Genomic DNA, 23759 nt, shown 5'->3' with positions numbered 1-23759 from the left:
TGTTGACCTTCTGTCCTTTTTCATATTAATAATGAATATTATGTTACTATACTACATGTTATCTTATTGCTGATCCCCCGCTGTGAAATATCCACTGGGGGAATAAATCAGAAGTATTTTTTCTCAGACTTCTATAGGACCAGAGGAGTCGCCCCCTGGTGGACACCGCCGAGAATGCAAGGAAGTATTGAAGCACCTTTCCTTTGCATTTAGAGAATTCACGCAGTTTTTTATGGGTTTCAACACTGATGGTTCTGGAGGAAGCGTCATTTGGATCATGATTCATCCTCTGGGGGCCGTGAATGTCTGCACAAAGGACCCATGCATGTTGAGATGATTTAAAATAAAAAGTGGTCCAATGTTATCAGTCGAATCTCCCGGTGGCTAGAAGGGAACGAGGGATTCGTGATGGATCCCTGAGTTATTCCTCTGGGAACCATGAATACCTGCAAACATTTCCTCAGCAAAGTTGTTTAGATATTTCAGTTTTGATCCGTTGACCTTCATAGAAACTCAGCAAGATATCAGCAAAGTCCTTTTTGAGCCTCGTAAACATTTCGGCGGGCGGGTTGTTGTGATGTCATCATTCGCACTCTGCTGAGGCGCCTAAAATCCCCCTGAGCTGCTGACGCCGGTGAACCGCAGGCCCGATCCCGGTGGCAGAGGACCTCAGCGACCCTCAACCTTTGTGGGGGGAAAAGCTTTTTCTCAAAATGGCTACGTCCTACACCCAACCTTCACCCTGCTCCCCCCCCTACTCGGCACCACCCGGCACACGCACACTCCCCAAATCAGCACCACCCGGCACCCACGCATTCCTGGACGTTAACTGATGGGTTCCAGGAAAAGAGACGTGAGGAGGTGATGCCGAGGCCGCCTTAATCGCCCACGAACGGCCGAGAGGGAAATGATGAATCGTAGAGGATCAACCTCGTCCTCTCCCTCTGGAACATGCAGCATTACTCGACCCGAGCACAAAGGTGACATTGGTAATAATTATGCAAATCTCCGTCGACCGTGTGGATTCATTCCATTGGTGTCACAAGCTGTGAAGAAGAGCATCAGTGTAGATGGTCACTAAGACGGAAGAAAAAATGCATCATAATTATGAAACTATCAATAATCTTTATTAACGGGAGGCTCCATCTGCGCTTTGTTTCATAGTTTAAGAAAACTTTTACATTTAATGCAATAAATACCAACAAACAAACTCTGTAAAGCTTATTATTTTAACGTGAAACAATCATCTGAAATATAGGAAGACAGAAAGAAAGACAGACCAAGCTCAGCGTGTGTTTATCAGGTGAACAGTTACATCACAGCGCCCCCTAGTGGCCATGTTGTTTTGTGCAGCCGGTGGGGTCAAATGTTTGCAGACAACAGGATGGATATCAATGCTGTGCAATGCATATATATATATATGCAATCTACGTGTTCATTAGTCTCTGCAGTACAATCACAAAGTTAATTTACATGAAGAGTAACTTTTTGGAAACGTTCTATCAAGAAGAAAGACTAAATAAAGAAAGATGTATTAGTATTTATTAATAACAATATTTTGCCAAAAATGAAAAATATCTTGAAAAAAATCTACAAATATTTTAAATAAAAAATATGGAAAAAACCTACAAAATATTACATCAAAAATATCCGAAACATTAGCTCAGAAAAATATCACGTCAAAGAATGCCATGGAAAAAGGTCAAAATATCTCCATCCATCTGCACACCGCTCATCGTGCACACAGGGTCGTGGGGGGGCTGGAGTCCATCCCAGCCAACTTCAGGCGAGAGTCAAAATATGTTAAAATATTTATATCAATATATCAAAAATATTTGAGGTCGAAAAATATCATGGAGGGACAGGTGTTAAAATATTGGGTCAGAAAAGTAAAAAAATATTAGATTAAAGGATGTGATGGAATAAAAAGTCCTAAAATATTAGGTAAAAAAAATGTTCATGGAAAAAAAAGTCAAAATACATTTTGTCGATATTAGGTGTATACGTTAGGTAGCAATATTAGCTAACAAAAGTATATATATTAGTATAGTATATTAGTTATAAATATACATATATATATTAGATCATGTAGTTTTAGTGGTTTAAAGGACATGTTTTCACTTTAATATAAAATAGATATCAGAGATAAATCATAATTATGCTCAAAGCAGATTATAATACATCACTAACGTATTATATATTTATACATTTCTATCGATTAATATAATATAAATCTATTTATCTATCAATCAAATCTAAATCACATTAATCTCTTTTTTCTTAACCATTTTTGTTAATAATAATTCTCATTATGACCTTAAATTGTATTATTAATATTATTTTAGAAACCGGTAAGACTACAATCCACCGTAAATAGGGCGTCTATCTGTGAGTGAACGGTTACATTGTATCCGTATTATTACATTGTTTATATCGTGTGGATTCCTGTGGCAGGAGGAGGGGTTGGGGGGGGTTTGACAGCCCCGCGTTGCATGCCGGGATACATGTCCCTCTTGTTTACAAGATGGTAGCAGAGGAGATTTCTTTGAGTTAAAAAGAACCCCACAAATTTGTCACCCCGTTAACCCGTCGGTGCCCCGCGAGCCCGGTCCGGACCGCGTGTCGGTGAGCCCGTGTCGGCGGTTAGAACCCGGAAACACGCGCACTCGAGAGGCCCCGCACGCGACTCCGACGGAACCGCAGGTTTGATTCTGCACTGTCACCGAGGGACAGACGGACACTGCGCGCCCGGTACCCCGGATCTAACCTCAGGTCAGTACACGGGGAGTCGCGTCGTGGTGCGTTCACGACCTTCGATTGTTTCCTCTCCTTGTTGTTTAAAAGTATCTCCTTTTAATAAGTTGCCCCAAACAGAGACAGCGAGGAGGCGGACTGTTGGTTCAAAACCAATGTTACTATGAGTTTAATTTGTGTAAATGATACATGTATGTATTTGCGTTTGGGGGTTCCATTCTCTGTATCAAGCTGCATTCTCCGTAGTGACCAGCAGGGGGCTCCTCTGCTCCATAGAAGTTTATGAGAAAATGACTACTTTCCTGTTGAGTTATTCGTGACTTTATGGTCTCAATCTCCAGGTTAAAGTCTCTTTCAATGCTGCACATATTTTTTTTTGTAATTTACGGTCTATTTGGAGTAAAGGACGGAGTTAAGTTATAACTTACGTCCTCACGTCTTATGAGTATTTCAAAACATAATATTGGTTACCAACGTCACATAATATGTGATGTTGTATATTACAATGTAACAATATCGTAGATGTTCTAGTGAATTCTATTATATAACATTTAAGGAGAATTAGCCCAGGTTGCTAATTATCAAGTGTATCTGTTTTCGTATGAACATTTCTAATTTGGAGTTATTAATAATATACATTTTAAAAAACGGATTATTCACTTTTATTAATATATTATCGTTAAGGTGTGGAGCCACCAGAAACATGCTGGTCATGAAAATTGGGATATAAATTGGTCTAAATATTTGACCTTATTGCGGATTAAAAAGCGTCCTCCTCCTGTTATTAAAGGCTGTATATATTCATGGTGAAATGTTTGATCGTCTGTCTTCCAGAGGACTGTCCATTGGGTCTGCAGGAGTTTTCCTGAATCCAGCCGAATGTAAGTCATCTAACCGCACTAAGCTAGTTGCACTAGCAGCTGAACTAATTAACCTGCGGTTAGTTGAACGAATATTATGCACCCTTTGATGTACTTTATTTCTTTCTCATCATGTCGTAGCTTTTTCAAATGGAAAAACGTGTGAAAGGGATTTTTTGCTGGAGATCCGTTTGAATCACCGCTATTGCTTCCTGTTTGAATGTCTCGCTCTGCAGGAACAGAGCGGCTGCAAAGCATCTAATCGAGCGCTACTTTCAGCAGTTAACTGACGGCTGTGGAAATGGCGACTGCACGAATGAGTTTTGCGCATCGTGTCGTCACTTTCGACCCTTGGATAAAAATTTGGCGGCGGCCAAAGCGCTCGAGCTGTTTAAGATTAACGCCAAACTCTGCAATCCCCAACCCTCCAACGAAGACGATCCGGACGACAAGATGAGCGAGACGGACGCCAGTACGACCACGGAGGATTTCTCGGGTAAATCCAGACTACCACGGATGCTGCCCCTGAATCCGTTCACTGCGTTGACTGTGTTTTCGTTTCTTCTTCCCCATTTTTGTTCCAGATGTTCATTACCTCACGGAGAACACAGTCTGCGCCATCCTGAGTTTCTGCGAGGAGCAAGGTGATTACTCCGCGCTCATCCGCGTCGTCGGCAGGATTTTCTCCAGTTCTGAGGCCTTGACGAAGAGCTTCAGGAAGGATGAACCCACCGCTACGGAAAACCCTGACTCCTCTGAACCAACAGACGTGGACCAGCAGGAGAAGCAAAGTTCGGAGACAACGGGGGCGTCCTCCGCCGCGCCGGACGAGGGTCTGGAGGAAATGCTGGACCCTTGCGAGGTGACGGTGGACATTGCCGCCCTGAGGAGGGTCTACGACCGACTCCTGAGCCTCGACCAGGTGGAGTCCGCTCTCGTGAACGCGCTCGTTTACCTCACCCCGAATATGGAGCTCGACCTGGAGTACCTCGACGTGTACGAGACGAGCCCCGACTACCTGAACATCTTCATCATCGTGTTGGAGAACAGTAACCTCCACAGCCCCGAGTACCTGGAAACGGCTCTGCCGCAGTTCTGCAAGGCCATGAGCAAACTCCCGGTGGCGGCGCTCGCCAGGCTGTCGAGGCTCTGGTCCCGGTACGGACTGGCGCACATCCGCCGAATGACGGAGACCTTCCAGCAGCTCATCACCTTCACGGTCGTCAGCAACGACTACGACGGCGAGAACCTGGTGAACGACGACGCCGCCGTGGTGGCCGCCACGCAGTGCCTGAAGGTCGCCTTCTACGCGAGCATCCTGGGGGGCGACGTGGACGTGGAGCACAACGAAGACGAGGAGGAGGAAGACGGCGAGTCGGACGAGCTCTCCCTCCACGAGCTGCTGGGAGAAGAGCGGCTGTACAAGAAAGGTCCGCCGGCCGACCCGCTGGAGAGCGAGCTGGGGGTCCGACCCGTGGACAGCATCAGGCCCCTCATCCCCTACGAGGACTTTGTCAACGAGTCGCTGAACGAAGTGGTGGAGATGGACAAGGACTTCACCTTCTTCAAGGTCAACGCCGAAACCAAGTTTTCCTTCCAGAGCTGCCCCTTCATCCTCAGCGTCATCACCAAGAACCAGGGGCTGTACTACGACAACCGGATCCGGATGTACAGCGAGCGCCGCCTCACGGCCCTCTACAGCATGGTCCAGGGCCAGCAGCCCAACCCCTACCTCAAGCTCAAGGTCCGCCGGGACCACATCATCGACGACGCCCTCGTCAGAGTGAGTCACGTAGCCGAAGTGTTGAGATTCTCCTTGAGTGTTAACATCGCTGCAGTATTCACGACTCTGTAAGCGGTATTTTGAGGGTAGATGATTCTCCAATGTTCGCACAACCCGGCAAAAGTCAACCCAAACTACATCGTCACAAACCTGACAAAGCATGAATTCAGACTTTTTAGTAGAAGTAGTTGTTTCCTTTGATTCAGTTCTCTCTGTTTCCAAACCGCTGTGATCCACCAGGCAACGTGTGGCTGGCTTGATACGGAGAAAATGTCTTTTGAAATTTGCCAATGTCTCCAAAACGATCCGCCGGTCGAACCTGACGCGTGAAAAGTGAGGGGGGGGGGGACTTTTGGGTGTGAATGTTGTAAGATGTTTAGGCTCCGCCCCCGCCGTGTTTGTTCACAACTTCAACGCTCTCGCGTTGCAGCTGGAGATGATCTCCATGGAGAACCCCTCCGACCTGAAGAAGCAGCTGTTCGTGGAGTTTGAGGGGGAGCAAGGTGTAGACGAGGGAGGGGTGTCGAAGGAGTTCTTTCAGTTGGTCCTGGAGGAAATCTTCAATCCCGACATTGGTAAAACAAGAGTTTACGTTTGCCTTCTTTCTTGTATCGCACCAGCGGAGAGACTTGCTTCAGTGCCGATAGATCGATGAGAAGATTGATACCTTTTTGTTTGACTTAAACAGGAATGTTCAGCTACGACGACGACACCAAACTCTTCTGGTTCAACTCGTCCTCTCTGGAGAACGAGGCCCAGTACACTCTGGTCGGACTCGTCCTGGGACTCGCCATCTACAACAACTGCATCCTGGACGTTCATTTCCCCATGGTGGTCTACAGGAAACTCATGGGAAAGAAGGGCACCTACCTGGACCTGCCAGACTGCCATCCAGTACAGTAACTTTCTCCACAGTTGACGTACATTCAGCAACACAAAAGACACGTTTGTGTTGCTGAATGAATTCACTTAATTTTATTTTGTATAACCCCAAATCGCAAATTCCAAATTTGCCTCAGAGGGCTTTACAGTCTGTACACATGGGACATCCTCTGTCCCGAAACCCTCACAACGGCACAGGAAAACTCTTCCATGGGAAGGGTTAGGGTTAGGGTTAGAAAGGGGAGGGAACTTGAGGGGAACATCAGAGGAGGATCCGTCTCCTGATGGACAGACTACAATGATGTCATGTGTACAGAATGAACAATTTAAACGATGTACAATACATTCCAATAATAAGAGTAGTAAGCAGGTGTACGACAGAACCGCCATCAGACAGAACCGCCATCAGACAGAACCGCCATCAGACAGGACCGCCATCAGATAGAACCGCCATCACACATAACCGCCATCAGACAGGACCGCCATCAGATAGAACCGCCATCAGATAGAACCGCCATCACACATAACCGCCATCAGACAGGACCGCCATCAGACAGGACCGCCATCAGACAGGACCGCCATCAGACAGAACCGCCATCAGACAGGACCGCCATCACACATAACCGCCATCAGACAGGACCGCCATCAGACAGGACCGCCATCAGACAGGACCGCCATCAGATAGAACCGCCATCAGACAGGACCGCCATCACACATAACCGCCATCAGACATAACCGCCATCAGACATAACCGCCATCACACAGAACCGCCATCACACAGAACTTCCATCAGACAGGACCGCCATCGGACAGGACCGCCATCAGACAGAACCGCCATCACACATGACCGCCATCACACAGAACCGCCATCAGATAGAACCGCCATCAGACAGGACCGCCATCAGACAGAACCGCTGTCAGATAGAACCGCCATCAGACAGGACCGCCATCACACATGACCGCCATCAGACAGAACCGCTGTCAGATAGAACCGCCATCAGACAGGACCGCCATCACACATGACCGCCATCAGACAGAACCGCCATCAGACAGAACCGCCATCACACATGACCGCCACCAGACAGAACCGCCACCAGACAGAACCGCCATCACACAGAACCGCCATCACACAGAACTTCCATCAGACAGGACCGCCATCGGACAGGACCGCCATCAGACAGAACTGCCATCACACATGACCGCCATCACACAGAACCGCCATCAGATAGAACCGCCATCAGACAGGACCACCATCAGACAGAACCGCCGTCAGATAGAACCGCCATCAGACAGGACCGCCATCACACATGACCGCCATCAGACAGAACCGCCATCAGACAGAACCGCCATCACACATGACCGCCATCACACAGAACCGCCATCAGATAGAACCGCCATCAGACAGGACCACCATCAGACAGGACCACCATCAGACAGAACCGCCGTCAGATAGAACCGCCATCAGACAGGACCGCCATCACACATGACCGCCATCAGACAGGACCGCCATCAGACAGGACCGCCATCAGACAGGACCGCCATCAGATAGAACCGCCATCATACAGAACCGCCATCAGATAGAACCGCCATCAGACAGGACCACCATCAGACAGAACCACCATCAGACAGAACCGCCATCAGACAGGACCGCCATCACACATGACCGCCATCAGATAGAACCGCCATCAGACAGAACCATAAGAAAGCATAGAGACTTCAGCAAAGAAGCTAAGCAGGTAATGTTGGTTTAGGATGACAGTAATAGGGATTCATATTTATTATAATAATGATGATGATGATGATTGCAGCAGCAGGGCCACGGCAGGAGGCAAGAACAGAGTCCAGATAGAACCACCATTGCACTCTGTTAGTCCAGAAAGCACGAGTACTCCGTGGAAGAAAGAGTTAAGGCGCTTCTGCAACTGCGTCTCCGGCTTTTCGCCTTTTTGTGCCGATGGACTCGTTTCAGTTCATGGTTCTAAAAGGGCTGCGCGTGTTGCAGAGCAATTCACCGCCAGAACACTAGGGGGAGTAGCGTTTTTTGACGTCTTTGTCGAAGACGACCTAGAGAATGCCGTCTTTGTGTGTGGTTGTCGTTGGTTGTTTATTTACTCTGACGTTTGCGGAGTCCTTATAGTCCGCCAATGACGGGTCATATTTACGCATTTCCTCCGACAAACGCTCTTCAATCTGATTCACTCTCTCTTCAAAAAGCTTTTTAAAGTGTTCGTGGGCATCTTGGATCCGTAGTTATATTGGTTGTTGTTTTTTAAACCAGCATTTGAATAAATGATAAATAACGTGTTGCTGAGCTTCGGAGGTCATCTAAGGTCAAACTATTGAACAGACATGAGCGCGCCTAGAGAACCCGCGAGCCAGCTCCTGACCAGAAACCACGGCGACGGGTTTCCTCACGTCGCTTCTCTTCCTGCAGAGTCTCTTCCAGAGCCTGAAGAAGCTGCTGGAATATGGCGGCAACGTGGAGGAAGACATGATGCTCACCTACCAGATTTCCCACACAGACCTGTTTGGCAACCCGATGCTGCACGACCTGAAGGAGGAGGGCGACCAGATCCCCGTCACCGCGGACAACCGGCAGGTGAGGGTCATGTGATCGGGTTCATGTGACATGTCGGTAGATTTCATCAAAGCTGGGCTTGTTTTTATCACCAAATAATTGCTTGGTTTAATATTCTCATGTTATATGACATTCTATAATTTGTTGTTAGGTTACCTAGCTTTATATAATGTAATATAACATTGATTTAGGAACATTTTTTATTACATTTAAACGGTGTTTTTGCTTTTGGCCTCTTTGAATGTCAGGAGTTTGTGGACACGTATGCTGACTACGTCCTGAACAAGAGCGTTGAGAGACAATTCAAGGCCTTTAGGAAAGGCTTCCTGATGGTCACCAAAGAGTCTCCTCTCAAGTATTTGTTCAGACCGGAGGAAGTCGAGATGCTGATCTGCGGCAGCAGGGTGAGGAAACCGTTTCATTTAAAAGAACTTCTCTACCGCGGATGTTTAATTTATGACTTAACAGACAAAATCTCTCTGGCAGAAACTCGACTTCGAAGCTCTTGAAAAGACGACGGAATACGACGGAGGTTACAGCAAAGACAGTCAGATCGTCAAGTGAGTCTCTTTTCGGTCTTCGTATTAACCAGCAGCAGCAGCACACACTCGTCTCCTTCAACCTGCTTTCACTTTCTCGCCCAAAGAGACTTCTGGGAAACGATCCACTCGTTCGGGGAGGAGCAGAAGAGGTTGTTTCTGCAGTTCACCACCGGCACGGACAGAGCGCCCGTCGGAGGGCTCGGCAAGTTGAAAATGATCATCGCCAAGAACGGCTCCGACACGGACAGGTACTGAGACACTAGGACTGTGATGGGAGGCCGCAGGTAACATCAGGTAAAGCAGTCGTGGTAAAAATCACACAGCGCCGCCCCCAAACTGCTCAGAGGGTCGGTCGGTTTAAAACAAAGGAAAGCAGAAAATCTCAAGCGTTTTACCTCCACGTTTAATCTCTCAGTAGTTTCCACTGTGATCTGGTCGGTCTCGTTCGTAACCTCCTTGTCGGCGTCCCTTTCAGGCTGCCGACGTCTCACACCTGCTTCAACGCGCTGCTGCTCCCCGAATACTCCTCCAAGGACAAACTGAGGGAGAGACTCCTGAAGGCCATCACCTACGCCAAAGGCTTCGGGATGCTTTGATCCGCGAGGGAGGAAGCTTTTCCAACTACGTTTTTACAAATGAAATTAAAAAAAAAAAAAGGGAGTATCATAAAAAAAAGAGGGGGAAACAGCGCTGTGCCTCACCACGCTGCACCGGTCAGACCACAACGCAACATTAGCTTTCCCAAAGAGTTCAAACCGGCACTTGAATTGTATTTTCTTTTGTGTTGTGTTTCTTAACGAGTTATTTGATTGGTGAAAACTGTGAAAGTGCACTTACACACAGGATTTTAAGCGACGTGCGGTTTATTTATTGGCATTCTCTTGTGTTTTGGGGAGCTCTCGTGTAGCAGCATCCAGCGCTCTCCTCCCTCAGCCGGGAGTGGACTTTCCATAATGGTGCTCCTTGTATGTAGTATAATATTTTGTATTGCCGCTAACACAAATAGCCTCACTGACGAGCTCTTATTTGATCCGTTTCCTGTCAGCGTGAGAGCAAACTCTCCGCTCGCCCTCTGGTTATTTCAAAGTATTTCTGTGCACTACATGCAACGTGAGTACTGTGTGTGTTGTGACACCCTGAGCGGGTTTGTGTGGTTTCTAACACTCGCTCTGACGGCTCCGCTCAGACTTTCACATCCTGTCTCTCATCCCCCGTTTGGTTTGCTTTTTTAAAGTGTTTCTGATTGCACATTTGTAAGTGCAGTTGCCAAAATTGTGCAATGCCCATATACAGTATACATAAAGAAAAGAGTCACATGAAGTGTTTTATTCGGCCAAATATCTCAGGTACATAAAGAATGTGCAGATAATGTGAAACTCTTGTAAAGTGACGGTTATGCAAATAAATAATGGTGAAATAATTCAATTATCTTTGTCATAATGCATTAAGGGATTTTCACTATCAACCTATGATATTGATACATCTGCTATAATCAATACTTATATATATATATATATATATATATATATATATATATATATATATATATATATATATATATATATATATATATATATATATATATATATATATATATATATATATATATATATATATATATAATTATATTTGTCATAATACATTATGGGCTATATATTATATATGTAAAGGGTCTGTGTGTACCATTTAAAGGGTTCTGAATATAATATTAATAAGCATGTTTTCTGTAGTGTGTGCTCACTTGATTGACAGCTTGTCAATGCTTTATCTCTGAAAGCTGACCAGCAGGGGGCGACTCCTCCTGGTCCCATAGAAGTCTGAGGAATTCCCTCAGTAAACATTGTAAACATGAATTTATGGTTTCAATCTGTAGTCTTCTCCAATACAGCACGTTCATTTAGTTATTTATGGTGAATTTAGAATAGAACAAAACATAAAGCAGGTTTGCTTTAGGTCGGGGCTACCTTTTAATTGACAGGTCTCCACCAGAAACGTGTACTGCGCCTCTAAGTCGCTCTTCCACAGTTCAAATATGGTCACTTGGTCACCGTTTGACTGCTTTTAAAAAGCCAACATGGCAACGGACAAAGTGCCAAACTTTTTTATTGTCTTAGAACTAGATGAGAGGTCCTCTTCTTGGAGTCCGCCACGATTCTACAGTACAAACGGATCACATGAATGCAGGTTACGTGACAGGATTCTAAGCACAAGAGAATCATCACTCGCCGCGCCTTTATCTTCCAAGAAGACGATCTATACACCAACAGTATGTTATATCAACATTTTTATTTACATGTAACTTTGCAATTTACAACTGACAGTGTATGCTGATTATAACAAACTGACCTGCATTTTGAGTTTCATTTTGTACCTTCACAGGCCGTATCAAATGGATGTAGCAGTTCAAAACATTCCTCTTTATTCTAAGGCTATGAAAAGCCTTTTCTTGCATGCACAATATATATGCGTGTTTGTGTGTGTGTGTATATATATATATACACATGATATATAAATATTCTCAAAGCAAACACAAATAAATGTGCTGCATACACTGTACACAATTTGACACATTATAATGATGGTAAACAGTATAAACGGATATAAACATGGTCCTTTGAAAAGCGACTCTACTTTGCGTGATGAAAAGTTTTCCATGAAGTCCTCGTGTATCTCTCACATCACTGGACTTTTTTGTCCTTGTCGGCGACCACTTCTGACAGATCCTCGGGTTGTATGGATTTAACTTTGGCCTCCATCTCAGTGACCCTCTGCTTCATCCTGGACTGGCCGGAGGTGAACTCCGCCATCAGCTGGGCGAACTTGCCCTGCATGAGATCCAGGTTGCCCTGCAGTTTGACGATCTTCTCCTCCAGGTCTTTGGGGTCGGCGCCGGCGTTGGCGATCGCCTCGTCGATCAGGTTGTCCTTCATCAGGATGGCTTTGCCCTTCTCCTCCAGAGCCTTTTTGGCATCTGGATACTCGGTGAGAGCCTCCATCAGGTCGTCTTTAGACAGGGCAAAGAGATCGGAGTAACCTACGCTGCGGATGTTGGCCGTTCTCCTGTTTCCTGCTTTACTGCCCTTGATGCCCAAGATGCTGATCTCCCCAAAGTAAGCGCCATCGCTGAGCACCACGAACTGAGTGACCCCGTCATCGGCCACCACGGCCAGCTTCCCCTCCTTGATGATGTACATCTCCCTGCCGATATCCCCCTTCTTGCAGATGTAATCGCCAGGACTGAAGACTTGTGGCTGCAGCTTGAGCACCAACTCAATCAGCAGACCGGCTTCGCAGTCCTGGAAAATACGAACTTTCTTCAGCGTGTCCAAATGGACGTTGATGGCAATCTCGGCCTTGAGCTTGTCCGGAAGGTTCTTTAACACTTCCTTCTCATCACAGGTCTTCTTCTCAGTCCACAGGTAGTCAAACCACTTGATGACCCTGGCCTCCAGTTCTTTGGTGACCTTTCGGAACTGCATGTACTGCTTTATGGAGTCGATCTTCGCCTGGAACTCGGCCCGGGAGGCGTTCATGTTGGAAATCATGGCACCGACGTTACCGACAATACTAGCAAAGATCAGCACGCCCGTGAGGAAGTCGGCAATGACAAAGACAAATTCAATATCCTGGACTGGAGCAGGGGTCTCTCCGATGGTGGTAAGGGTCAAGGTGGACCAGTACAGGGAGTAGATGTACTTTCTGGTCAAGCGGCCGTGCTCTGGGTGGCTGATATTGGGATACACCCACGTGTCGGTTCCAAAACCAATGGTTTTCGAAATGGCAAAGAACATACAAGCATTCCAGTGGATAATAATGAGAATGTAGAGTACAAGATTGCTGATACGAAACATGTTTGGGAAGCTGGTTCTGGTTTCAGTCCGCTCGAAGAACTCAAAAAGCCTCGAGATTTTGCAAAGACGGTTAAATCTGAACTCTGGGTTGTTGTATCCAAACTTCAGAAACAGCAGATCGGTGGGTATCATCGAAATCATGTCGTATTTGAACTGAGATGTTGTTCTGTATTTATTTCTCAGTTTTGTGGCATCTTTCACCAGCAGGCCTTGTTCCAGGTAACCTGAGGGGCAAACACAAAATTAGGAACCAAACCAACAACTACGACAGACAAAGAGAAGAAAATGGTGGTGGTTGTCACGGTGAAAACACACGTCAGTCGGACTGTATAGTGTTCTTCAGTGAACAGTGTTCTGTCACAGCTGTGGAGACAGATGGCCGCTTGCCACAAGCCGCGTGTTGGGCGTATTTCCTGTAACCAGTGTGGCATCGACACACGGTGCAGTTAGCGAGCTAGCTAGCTCACTGACTGTACTGTAACCAGTGTGGCATCGACACACGGTGGAGTTAGCGAGCTAGCTAGCTCACTGACTGTACTGTAACCAGTGTGGCATCGACACACGGTGCAGTTAGCGAGCTAGCTGGCTCACTGACTGTACTGTAACCAGTGTGGCATCGACACGCGGTGGAGTTAGCGAGCTAGCTGGCTCACTGACTGTACTGTAACCAGTGTGGCATCGACACGCGGTGGAGTTAGCGAGCTAGCTGGCTCACTGACTGTAGGCTACGCCAGCTGCCCGACTAGCCTGTTTGTTCCAATGGTTACAGAAAAGGTTGCAATGCACATTCCCGCGCCGTGACATTAAGTTGTTTACTCTAAGCTCTCAGCTTGGTGACGTCGCTGCTCTAGTCTGCTTATAACAAGTGGACGCAGAATCTGAGGCACAAACTACCGTAACGACGACTGCGTCCTCTTCTTACGTGAGGTCAGGGCTTCTGACTGCTGTCTCTCCTGCTCCACACTGGTTCTCACCTCCTCACCAGCTCCCTTGTTCATATGTACTGGTTCACTTACTTTGTTCTCATTGCCTTTGAGTGTTGCACCACAGGTTTTCATCATTCCGGTCGTCTTCATATCCTGACTATCCGGGTTTTTTAGACCCGGCCTGTCTCATCGGGATCGAGCCTCTGCTCATCTCTTTTCCTTTCGTTTGTGCTCAGTAAAGATTGTTGCACTTACTACTTTGCCTCCTGAGTCACACTTGGGTTCTATTGTGCTTTTCGCAACGGCAACAGGGCACATTGTTTTATTGGACAAATCTCCCTTTCACTGATATTCTATTTCTGTGTTCAACTCTTAAAAAGCCAGACTCCAACCTGTTCTTGATCTGACGAACGTATCGGTGAAGTAGATGATGTCTGTGGTGTAGTCCAAGAAGAGCCAGAGGCGCGTATATGTTTCCTGGAGTTCGTTAAAGCAGGATCTGACAAACATGGAGGACACGTTTTTGAAGTGAAAGTGAAGCGCAAAGGGCCTCTGAGAGATATTTTAAAGCACGTTGAATGAACAATACCTTGTAACAATCATCATGAGGTTATAAAATACCGGGCCTGCGATGATGGTCAGCCATCTGTAGTACTGGTCTGCGGCTGGATCCATAATCCAGATTTCTTTCCTAAAGACAACTCAGTATTACTGTGTTGCTGCAATAATGTGTTAATTGTTGAAACGGAACGTATGAAAGACACAGATTTGTTTTTCTGTAATTCCATCTCCCAGCAGTCGCAGCAGACTGTATCTAACATGTACTTACGGTGGCTCCTCTTTCTTTTTATCATCTTTCTTATCATCCTTTTTATCATCCTTCTTCTCCTCCTTCTTCTCCTCTTTCTTCTCATCCTTCTTCTCTTCGTCTTTCTTCTCGTCTTTCTTCTCATCCTCTTTTTTCTCCTCCTTTTTAATCTCCTCTTTTTTGCTACGAATCAGAAGTTTAGTTTTCTTACGGCTGCGGAGAAGGACGGAGGTGGGGGCCTCCGAGGAGCTACCGGACTACAGGGAGAAGGTGTCTCCTGGACGTTTCACAGTTTGGGGATTTCTTTGTTGTAAGATCTGATGCAGGTCACACATTTGTCCAGCAGATGGCATCCTAATAATACAGGTATGTGGATAGGTGAGTCCTCCACCGTTTACCACTAAATATCTGAATATGTCTGTACATTCTCCCACACTCCTAAACTCCTCCGCTCTCTTCACTGGCTACTGGTGGCTGCCCGCATCCAGTTCTAAACATTGGTGCTCACGTACCAGGATGGGGTCCAGCTTACATCCAGGACATGGTCAAACCCGACATCCCGACCCGCACTCTCCGCTCTGCATCTGATAAACTGCTTGTTCCTGCTCACTGAGAGCAAAACACTCGACTAGATCTCCATCCTTTGCTGTCATGCTCCTAAATGGTGGAACAAGCTCTCTGAAGACATCAGGACCACAGAGATCCTTCACATCTTCAGACTAAAGACACACCTCTTCAGACTCTACCTCCACTAGAAGACTAACAAACTGTAGCACTTACATTGTACTTATAATGGTTCTTATCTATAGCAAGTTGTAGATTGGCTTATTTGAAATTGCACTTCTTGTTTCTTGTTCTTCTGAGTGTTTATCTTTATGGTTGAATGCACTTATTGTAAGTCGCTTTGGATAAAAGCGTCAACTAAATGACATGTAATGTACATTCAATAACCATACCGTCCACTGAGGGTTGAATCAGTGTAACCCACATCATGACGTACAACAAAAAGTTTTATTGCTCTAGAAGAGGAGGAAACATCCATCAGGGACGGGGAACACTAGTTGGTTCAAGGACGTCTAGCTCTTCTATCTTCTAATATACCACATTAGCTATATGATACAAACCATGCTATGAAGAATAACTATAAATCTACTGATCTAATCCGTTTCCTGACTCGGATGTGCTCACACTTACTCGTCTGTGTTGTTGCAGTTATTCATGTTGTAAGTAGCTAGTGGCCACTTACTGGCAAGACTTTGGAAAGAAATAAAAGACAGAATTGTTGCACGATGAACCTTAAAAGTGTCACGAGTGAATGAACTAAACAATGAATCCAAGCAGGTTAAATGGATGTTCTTAGTGGAGTATAGATTCATGTTACTAGTGGAGTATATATTCATGTTACTAGTGGAGTATAGATTCATGTTACTAGTGGAGTATATATTCATGTTACTAGTGGAGTATATATTCATGTTGATAGTGGAGTATATATTCATGTTGATAGTGGAGTATAGATTAATGTTACTAGTGGAGTATAGATTCATGTTACTAGTGGAGTATAGATTCATGTTACTAGTGGAGTATATATTCATGTTACTAGTAGAGTATAGATTCATGTTGATAGTGGAGTATATATTCATGTTGATAGTGGAGTATAGATTCTGATAGTGGAGTATAGATTCATGTTGATAGTGGAAAATAGATTCATGTTACTAGTGGAGTATATATTCATGTTACTAGTGGAGTATAGATTCATGTTACTAGTGGAGTATAGATTCATGTTACTAGTGGAGTATATATTCATGTTACTAGTGGAGTATATATTCATGTTACTAGTGGAGTATAGATTCATGTTACTAGTGGAGTATATATTCATGTTACTAGTGGAGTATATATTCATGTTACTAGTGTAGTATAGATTCATGTTCATAGTGGAGTATATATTCATGTTATTAGTGGAGTATATATTCATGTTACTAGTGGAGTATAGATTCATGTTACTAGTGGAGTATATATTCATGTTACTAGTAGAGTATAGATTCATGTTGATAGTGGAGTATATATTCATGTTGATAGTGGAGTATAGATTCTGATAGTGGAGTATAGATTCATGTTGATAGTGGAAAATAGATTCATGTTACTAGTGGAGTATATATTCATGTTACTAGTGGAGTATAGATTCATGTTACTAGTGGAGTATAGATTCATGTTACTAGTGGAGTATATATTCATGTTACTAGTGGAGTATATATTCATGTTACTCGTGGAGTATAGATTAATGTTACTAGTGGAGAATAGATTCATGTAACTAGTGGAGTATAGATTCATGTTACTAGTGTAGTATAGATTCATGTTCATAGTGGAGTATATATTCATGTTATTAGTGGAGTCTAGGTTCCTGTTACTCGTATAGATTTATCGTCACTTGGGGCCTGATAATGAAGCTGCGCGGTGGGTCTGGTACTTACTTCCTCTTCCGGGTCGAGTCGTTTTGGCCCACAGACTGAGCATTGCTCTCTCGGCTGGAGAGATCTTTGAGCTCGGGGCCTCTGAAGCGTTCAAGGAAAGAGTCGTGCCGCTCTGTTTCGGGGTTTACTCTGTGGGACGTCCAGTTCCACAGCATGAAGAAGAAGTAAGAGAGCCTAGAAGGTTAGCAGCAGGGAAACAGAGCAAAGTGATACCCCTCTACTCTAGGAACAGATACAGTGGTGGAGGAACCCTTCAGATCCTTCAGGAGAAGTAGTACAACAATGAAATACTCCATTGAACACACGGCTTGGCCTATGGCTTATGTAACCATTTAAAATGGACCAGATGTGGCTTGTAACCATTCACAAACCGAAAATGTTGGTCACCTCTTATTTATTACTCTAATGTGTTTGACTTTATTAGTCTTCTTTTAGATCGGAATGATATCTTCTACATCTCACCAAACATATGTAATCTACAGATTGGTAAAACCAGGTGACGTAGTATAAAGACCCTTAAAGTTGCCCAGTGTGCTAAAGACCAGCAACTGGATGGAAGTGTTAAAAAACCTCAATAAACCTCCTGAAATTAATTACCTGAATGAACTTTCCACCACTGCCACACAAAGGTGCCACAACAGAAATTTACCTGGCCATCGCCCCGGTGCCTGTGAAGGAGTCTCTGCGGGACTCTGAAGACAACGCCGTCTCTGAGTTGTCTTCACAAAGAGACGCGGCCCTGCGAGACAGCAGGTGGGAAAACGTTACAGGGACACGTGCAACTCATTTTGTGTGAGTACTGAGACAAAGGACGGTGAGCGGCCGGGAGGTGGAGGCATCACACCTGCTGTCTCCATTTTCGATGACGGCGAGCTCGTCATCGGGCCTGTTGGAGGCCGGCCGCTGCCTGGTGGAGAAGGACTTCACACAGCCGATTTTTGCCATGTCGTCTGTCTCTTTGGGCTCTGCAGCTCAGCAGCAAAGAAAAAAGAAAAAAGCCGTGTCAATGATTATGTTTACTGAACGCCACCGTCGTCTGAGAGTATAACGCCTAAAAATACCTCATTAAGTCCTTAACTCTAAACAGGATCAGGGCTCCGTCTCTGTGGAACGCTCAGCTGCTTTTTTAAAATAACTAAGCTATGGCTTACAGGTGGACTGGAGTTGCTATGTCCAGTACGTGTGTGCGGCAGGTTAAGTCCATTAGAGCACCACTTTGAGATCAGGTCCACCTGTAAGAGGTGAGCACGCTGACCGTGTGCAGGGTTCAGTCCGGGGGAAACGGCGCCTGGGATTAAAGAGAAAAGGCATATCGTGCATATTTGTGATGCAGCGCTGGTGGATTCCCGGGTCGGGGGGGGGGGGGGGGGCGCCTCCTCGCTTCAGATGTCTGCGGGTAAATAATGACTCGCTGATCTCTGGGGAACACCAATGGTTGTAACACGTGCACACGTGCAGCTTAGTGCTAATACCAGGGAGTTAACCAACCCCCACCGCATTAAACCACACAGGCAGAGTGCAGGTGAAGTCTGTGCACCGAATCATCCGTGTTGATCCTGAGAATAAATGGTGGAGGGTTCAGAGAGGACTGTTAGGAATCAGTCCATGAGTGGATGATGGTGCAGTTGTTGGAAAGACACTTCAACGCGCACACACACACACACACACCTTCGTGTACTTTGGACATTTCTAATATGTACATCACCATTCAAAGGTTGGACACACTTTTTCATGGAATTGAATGAGAAAATGTGTCCAAACCTTTGACAGGTAGTGTAGTTATTGTGTATAATCATATTAATATTCAGGCATGTGTCAACATGATTTTAGTAAAAAATACACATAAAGCACATTAAAGTGAAAGTTAAAAACGCCTCTTACTGATGCATAAAACCTTATGATCGTAATATACTTCATAAACAAACATTAATTTGTTATTTTGAGAAGTTTGAATTCACAACAGTCAATATCTCCATAATAGTTTGTATTAAACCTGATATATAAGTTCCCAAACTCTGTTTGTTCTCATTACACGTTAACAAGTCACCTTTAACTCCACCTTCGGTGCGTCAGATGAAAAGTCATGACGTCTTTAGAAGGAATTTACCGAATCACCTTGGACAGAACCGCCGAGGTTACAACACAGAAGCCGACGCTGTGTTTTAAATGCGATTGTTTTTGTGTTGGAGGAGAACTCACCCGATCGGAGCCGTTTCACACCGACTTCTGTGTTCCGACGGAACCAATAATCCCCCGGTGAGCGCGTCTGGCTGATTCCATCTCCCGGACACACACGCGAACTCACTTCTGCGCGCAATTATTTACGAGCCTTTTGTCCAAAATAACGGCGGCGGCTGTGTGATAGTTGGCAGCAGCGGCTCTGCTGGGTGAGGACGTGCTGGCTGAGCGCACAGGTCCCAGATCAGACAGGGGGAGGAGACCTGTCCATCACTGGAGTCCATCACTGTAGTCCATCCCTGTAGTCCATCACATGAGTCCATCCCTGTAGTCCATCACATGAGTCCATCACATGAGTCCATCACATGAGTCCATCACTGGAGTCCATCACTGTAGTCCATCCCTGTAGTCCATCACATGAGTCCATCCCTGTAGTCCATCAGTGTAGTCCATCACATGAGTCCATCACTGGAGTCCATCACATGAGTCCATCCCTGTAGTCCATCACATGAGTCCATCACTGGAGTCCATCACATGAGTCCATCCCTGTAGTCCATCCCTGTAGTCCATCACATGAGTCCATCACTGGAGTCCATCACATGAGTCCATCCCTGTAGTCCATCACATGAGTCCATCCCTGGAGTCCATCACTGGAGTCCGTCACATGAGTCCATCACATGAGTCCATCACTGGAGTCCATCATATGAGTCCATAACTGTAGTCCATCCCTGTAGTCCATCACATGAGTCCATCACTGGAGTCCATCCCTGTAGTCCATCACATGAGTCCATCAGTGTAGTCCATCACATGAGTCCATCCCTGTAGTCCATCCCTGTAGTCCATCACATGAGTCCATCACATGAGTCCATCACTGGAGTCCATCACTGTAGTCCATCCCTGTAGTCCATCACATGAGTCCATCCCTGTAGCCATCCCTGGAGTCCATCACTGGAGTCCATCACTTTAGTCCATCCCTGTAGTCCATCACATGAGTCCATCACTGGAGTCCATCACATGAGTCCATCACTGGAGTCCATCACATGAGTCCATCACATGAGTCCATCACTGGAGTCCATCACATGAGTCCATCCCTGTAGCCATCCCTGGAGTCCATCACTGGAGTCCATCCCTGTAGTCCATCACATGAGTCCATCCCTGGAGTCCATCACATGAGTCCATCACATGAGTCCATCACTGGAGTCCATCACATAAGTCCATCCCTGTAGCCATCCCTGGAGTCCATCACTGGAGTCCATCCCTGTAGTCCATCACATGAGTCCATCACATGAGTCCATCACTGGAGTCCATCACTGTAGTCCATCACATGAGTCCATCACTGGAGTCCATCACATGAGTCCATCACTGGAGTCCATCACATGAGTCCATCACTGGAGTCCATCCCTGTAGTCCATCACATGAGTCCATCCCTGGAGTCCATCACTGGAGTCCGTCACATGAGTCCATCACATGAGTCCATCACTGGAGTCCATCATATGAGTCCATAACTGTAGTCCATCCCTGTAGTCCATCACATGAGTCCATCACTGGAGTCCATCACTGTAGTCCATCACATGAGTCCATCACTGGAGTCCATCACATTAGTTCATCACTGTAGTCCATCACTGGAGTCCATTACATGAGTCCATCCCTGGAGTCCATCACTGGAGTCCATCACGAGTCCATCCCTGGAGTCCATCACTGTAGTCCATCACTGGAGTCCATCACGAGTCCATCCCTGGAGTCCATCACTGTAGTTCATCACATGAGTCCATCACATGAGTCCATGACTGTAGTCCATCCCTGTAGTCCATTCCTGGAGTCCATCACATGAGTCCATCACATAAGTCCATCGCTGGAGTCCATCAGTGGGGCCGTCTATCACTATGGTCCATTTTTGTTTACTTGTTCATTACTTGATTCTATCACTGAAACCGTCCTTGTGTCGAGTCCATCACTGGACTCATGTACTGATAAATGGCGATATGACAATCTGTGAACATAACAAGACAACATTTTAAATCTAATGTTCACATGTATGTCCTTTATTATTAGCAGGCCTTTATTATCACTCTATCAAATATTTGTATAAGAAATCAACTGCGGAGGTTGAGCAATGGTCTTTGTAATTATTGCAGTCTGAGAGAAGCATCGCACAGTCACAGCTCACCCCCCCCAATCACCTGAAGGCATAAGGTGAAAAGAGAAATCCTTTGGCAATATGTGGAGCCGCAGCACTAATCCAGCTTAGACCTGAGCTCCTGTTGCAGCCACCTAATGCCGCTCATGGATGTGGTCACTTACAGAAATGCCACTTTTGAACAACATTTTGCTCTGTAAGCCAATATTACACCCAAGCCATGAACAGACCGACGCCTGCTGCTCCAATGTTCCTTTTAGCTCATGAACTCTGACTTTCTGTCATATATGCATTTGACCAATCATCTCCAGAAATCATCCCTGTGATTCAGATACGAACAAAACCGCCACAGAGCCTTATTGTATTGTTTTCTGCGTCTGGGTTTATCTAAATCTGAAGGGAATTAGCACTGTAATAGACTTTGGATTGTCCTCACTGAGAGTGGGGTTTAGGGCAATCCGTTAATAGAAACTGTACTAGATACCCAGAAAGGGTGCTTACATGCAGAGACTCTGTGGCTGACACTAAACACGGCGTCTCAAGCACTAATACATTGTATTTGTTCCAATCAGTTGCTGCTTTGGCAGAATAAAATGCAGGAGCAATCACTCTCCTCTTCTCCAAGCCCTCATTAAGTTCAGTTCCCAGGTGCAGAGATCCATGCAAAGCCTCTTTACATCCCTGCCAGAAGGCACGCGGTAATTACGGCGTCCTGAACCCGGGGCCCTCACACCGCATGACGGCCTCTCCGTGCACTTCCAAACGTGTTCCCTCGTCGCGCACACGGCTCTTCGATCGGCAGCCGGAGGCTCCGGCTCCTCCTCAGTCCGCCGGCGTGGCGAGAGCCGATTGTCGCACCGCGTGGAAGCTCGGCTTCACGACATCACATTTTACTGATCATTTTTTAATTGCATGGAGGAAATGTCGACCCCCTGGTGAGCCGGTTTGCAGCTGCAGATCCTCGGGTTGGGCCCTTCTGGTCTGGCCGATGACATAAGGCGCTTAATTCCCTTCTTGAAAAGACATTTTACAGAATGGCTTTCATGTGATGTGTTGTTTTTTATGGCTTCGCTGCTTTATGTTATTTTATTTGTGGACACAGTGGAGGCCACTCCAATCAGACTGAAATGAATCCATTCTGTGTCCCGGTGGAGGACAGCGGGCCGTACATGCCTGTGAGGTGGAATCAGAGCTGAAGGGGCCCTCGCAGCTGATGTCGGCTGAAGAGCGGCTCCGAGGCCTCTTGAGCTGATGAGTTGTGTCCTGTTCATCAGATGCTGGCCGTGATTACTTGAACCTCGTCATTGTTTTAATCCAAACAGAGAGGCCGATTTATCCGGCGCCAAGAAACGCATGCGGCGTTGCCACGACAACCTCGGTCACGTCAAACAAAACATGTCAAGATCTTTCTTTCATAATCCTCTAATCGAGCCGTCATTTTTTGCGGACTGCAATCAGCGTCTTCCCGTTTCCACTCTCAATCAGTGTGTGTGTGTGTGTGTGTGTGCGCTTACCTTCACGTTCACACTCGTCCTTTACAATGAGGACAAACAAATGGTGCTTTTAATATGGTCATGGTAGGTTTTCCTCAGTGAACTTTTCATATGTTGCAACATTTTTGTATATTTCATCAGACTGTCAGATTTCATCGATTCCATTATTGGTCACTATTTCCTTTTAGTGTGAAATTTTGTTTTTCTGTCAAAACTGAGGTGGAAACATGAGAAAAGTTTATTACACTTCTGCCCTCTGCAGGAAACTTTAGGAAACGCCTCCAGTAGGTCGTGATTTTTGGCTGATGTGCTTCACACAAACCTGAATGTATGTTTTAATCTCTGATTCTTAATGTTTCCTACTTTGTTGTGGTTTGAAGTTTGTGCAGTTTAACATCTTAGCCTATAAACAAGCAGTGACGAGGCAGAACAAACTATTCATCCTCCTGTCTGTAAAAAAAACATATTTACAGCGTTGTGCTAATAATTGGAGAAGCGG

The 23759-nt window shown here is 45.7% G+C and overlaps 2 protein-coding genes across 5 annotated transcripts; one reads left to right on the top strand and one right to left on the bottom strand.

The window, feature by feature from the left end:
* The first annotated feature begins 2413 nt into the window (after positions 1 to 2413).
* Positions 2414 to 10824, top strand: ube3a (ubiquitin protein ligase E3A). Its single transcript, XM_040183967.2, has 11 exons — positions 2414 to 2772; positions 3589 to 3635; positions 3851 to 4110; positions 4199 to 5397; positions 5828 to 5972; positions 6086 to 6291; positions 8714 to 8878; positions 9106 to 9261; positions 9344 to 9417; positions 9504 to 9647; positions 9875 to 10824. Coding segments are annotated over exons 2-11 (2472 nt in total). The 5' UTR covers positions 2414 to 2772; positions 3589 to 3633; the 3' UTR covers positions 9996 to 10824.
* Positions 10825 to 11666: 842 nt separating this feature from the next.
* cnga3a (cyclic nucleotide gated channel subunit alpha 3a) lies at positions 11667 to 19887 on the bottom strand. Of its 4 annotated transcripts, none has more exons than XM_040183968.2 (9): positions 19652 to 19885; positions 18297 to 18417; positions 18102 to 18191; positions 17453 to 17626; positions 16179 to 16238; positions 15006 to 15167; positions 14766 to 14867; positions 14569 to 14675; positions 11667 to 13474 (listed from the first exon to the last, which is right to left on the bottom strand). In XM_040183968.2, the coding sequence occupies exons 2-9, from the start codon at positions 18395 to 18397 to the stop codon at positions 12078 to 12080; spliced, it is 2193 nt and encodes a 730-aa protein (XP_040039902.2). In that variant the 5' UTR covers positions 18398 to 18417; positions 19652 to 19885; the 3' UTR covers positions 11667 to 12077. The 4 variants fall into 4 exon arrangements, with proteins under 4 accessions (XP_040039902.2, XP_040039903.2, XP_040039905.2 ...); XM_040183969.2 differs by having other exon boundaries at positions 17453 to 17581; positions 19652 to 19880; XM_040183971.2 differs by lacking the exons at positions 15006 to 15167; positions 16179 to 16238 and having other exon boundaries at positions 19652 to 19887.
* Positions 19888 to 23759: the final 3872 nt, after the last annotated feature.

Source organism: Gasterosteus aculeatus, chromosome 8 (genome assembly GCF_964276395.1).
Source record: "Gasterosteus aculeatus chromosome 8, fGasAcu3.hap1.1, whole genome shotgun sequence".
Classification (NCBI taxonomy): Eukaryota; Metazoa; Chordata; class Actinopteri; order Perciformes; family Gasterosteidae; genus Gasterosteus; species Gasterosteus aculeatus.
Note: the sequence above shows the minus strand (reverse complement) of the source record. Positions and strands in the feature narration are given on the sequence as shown.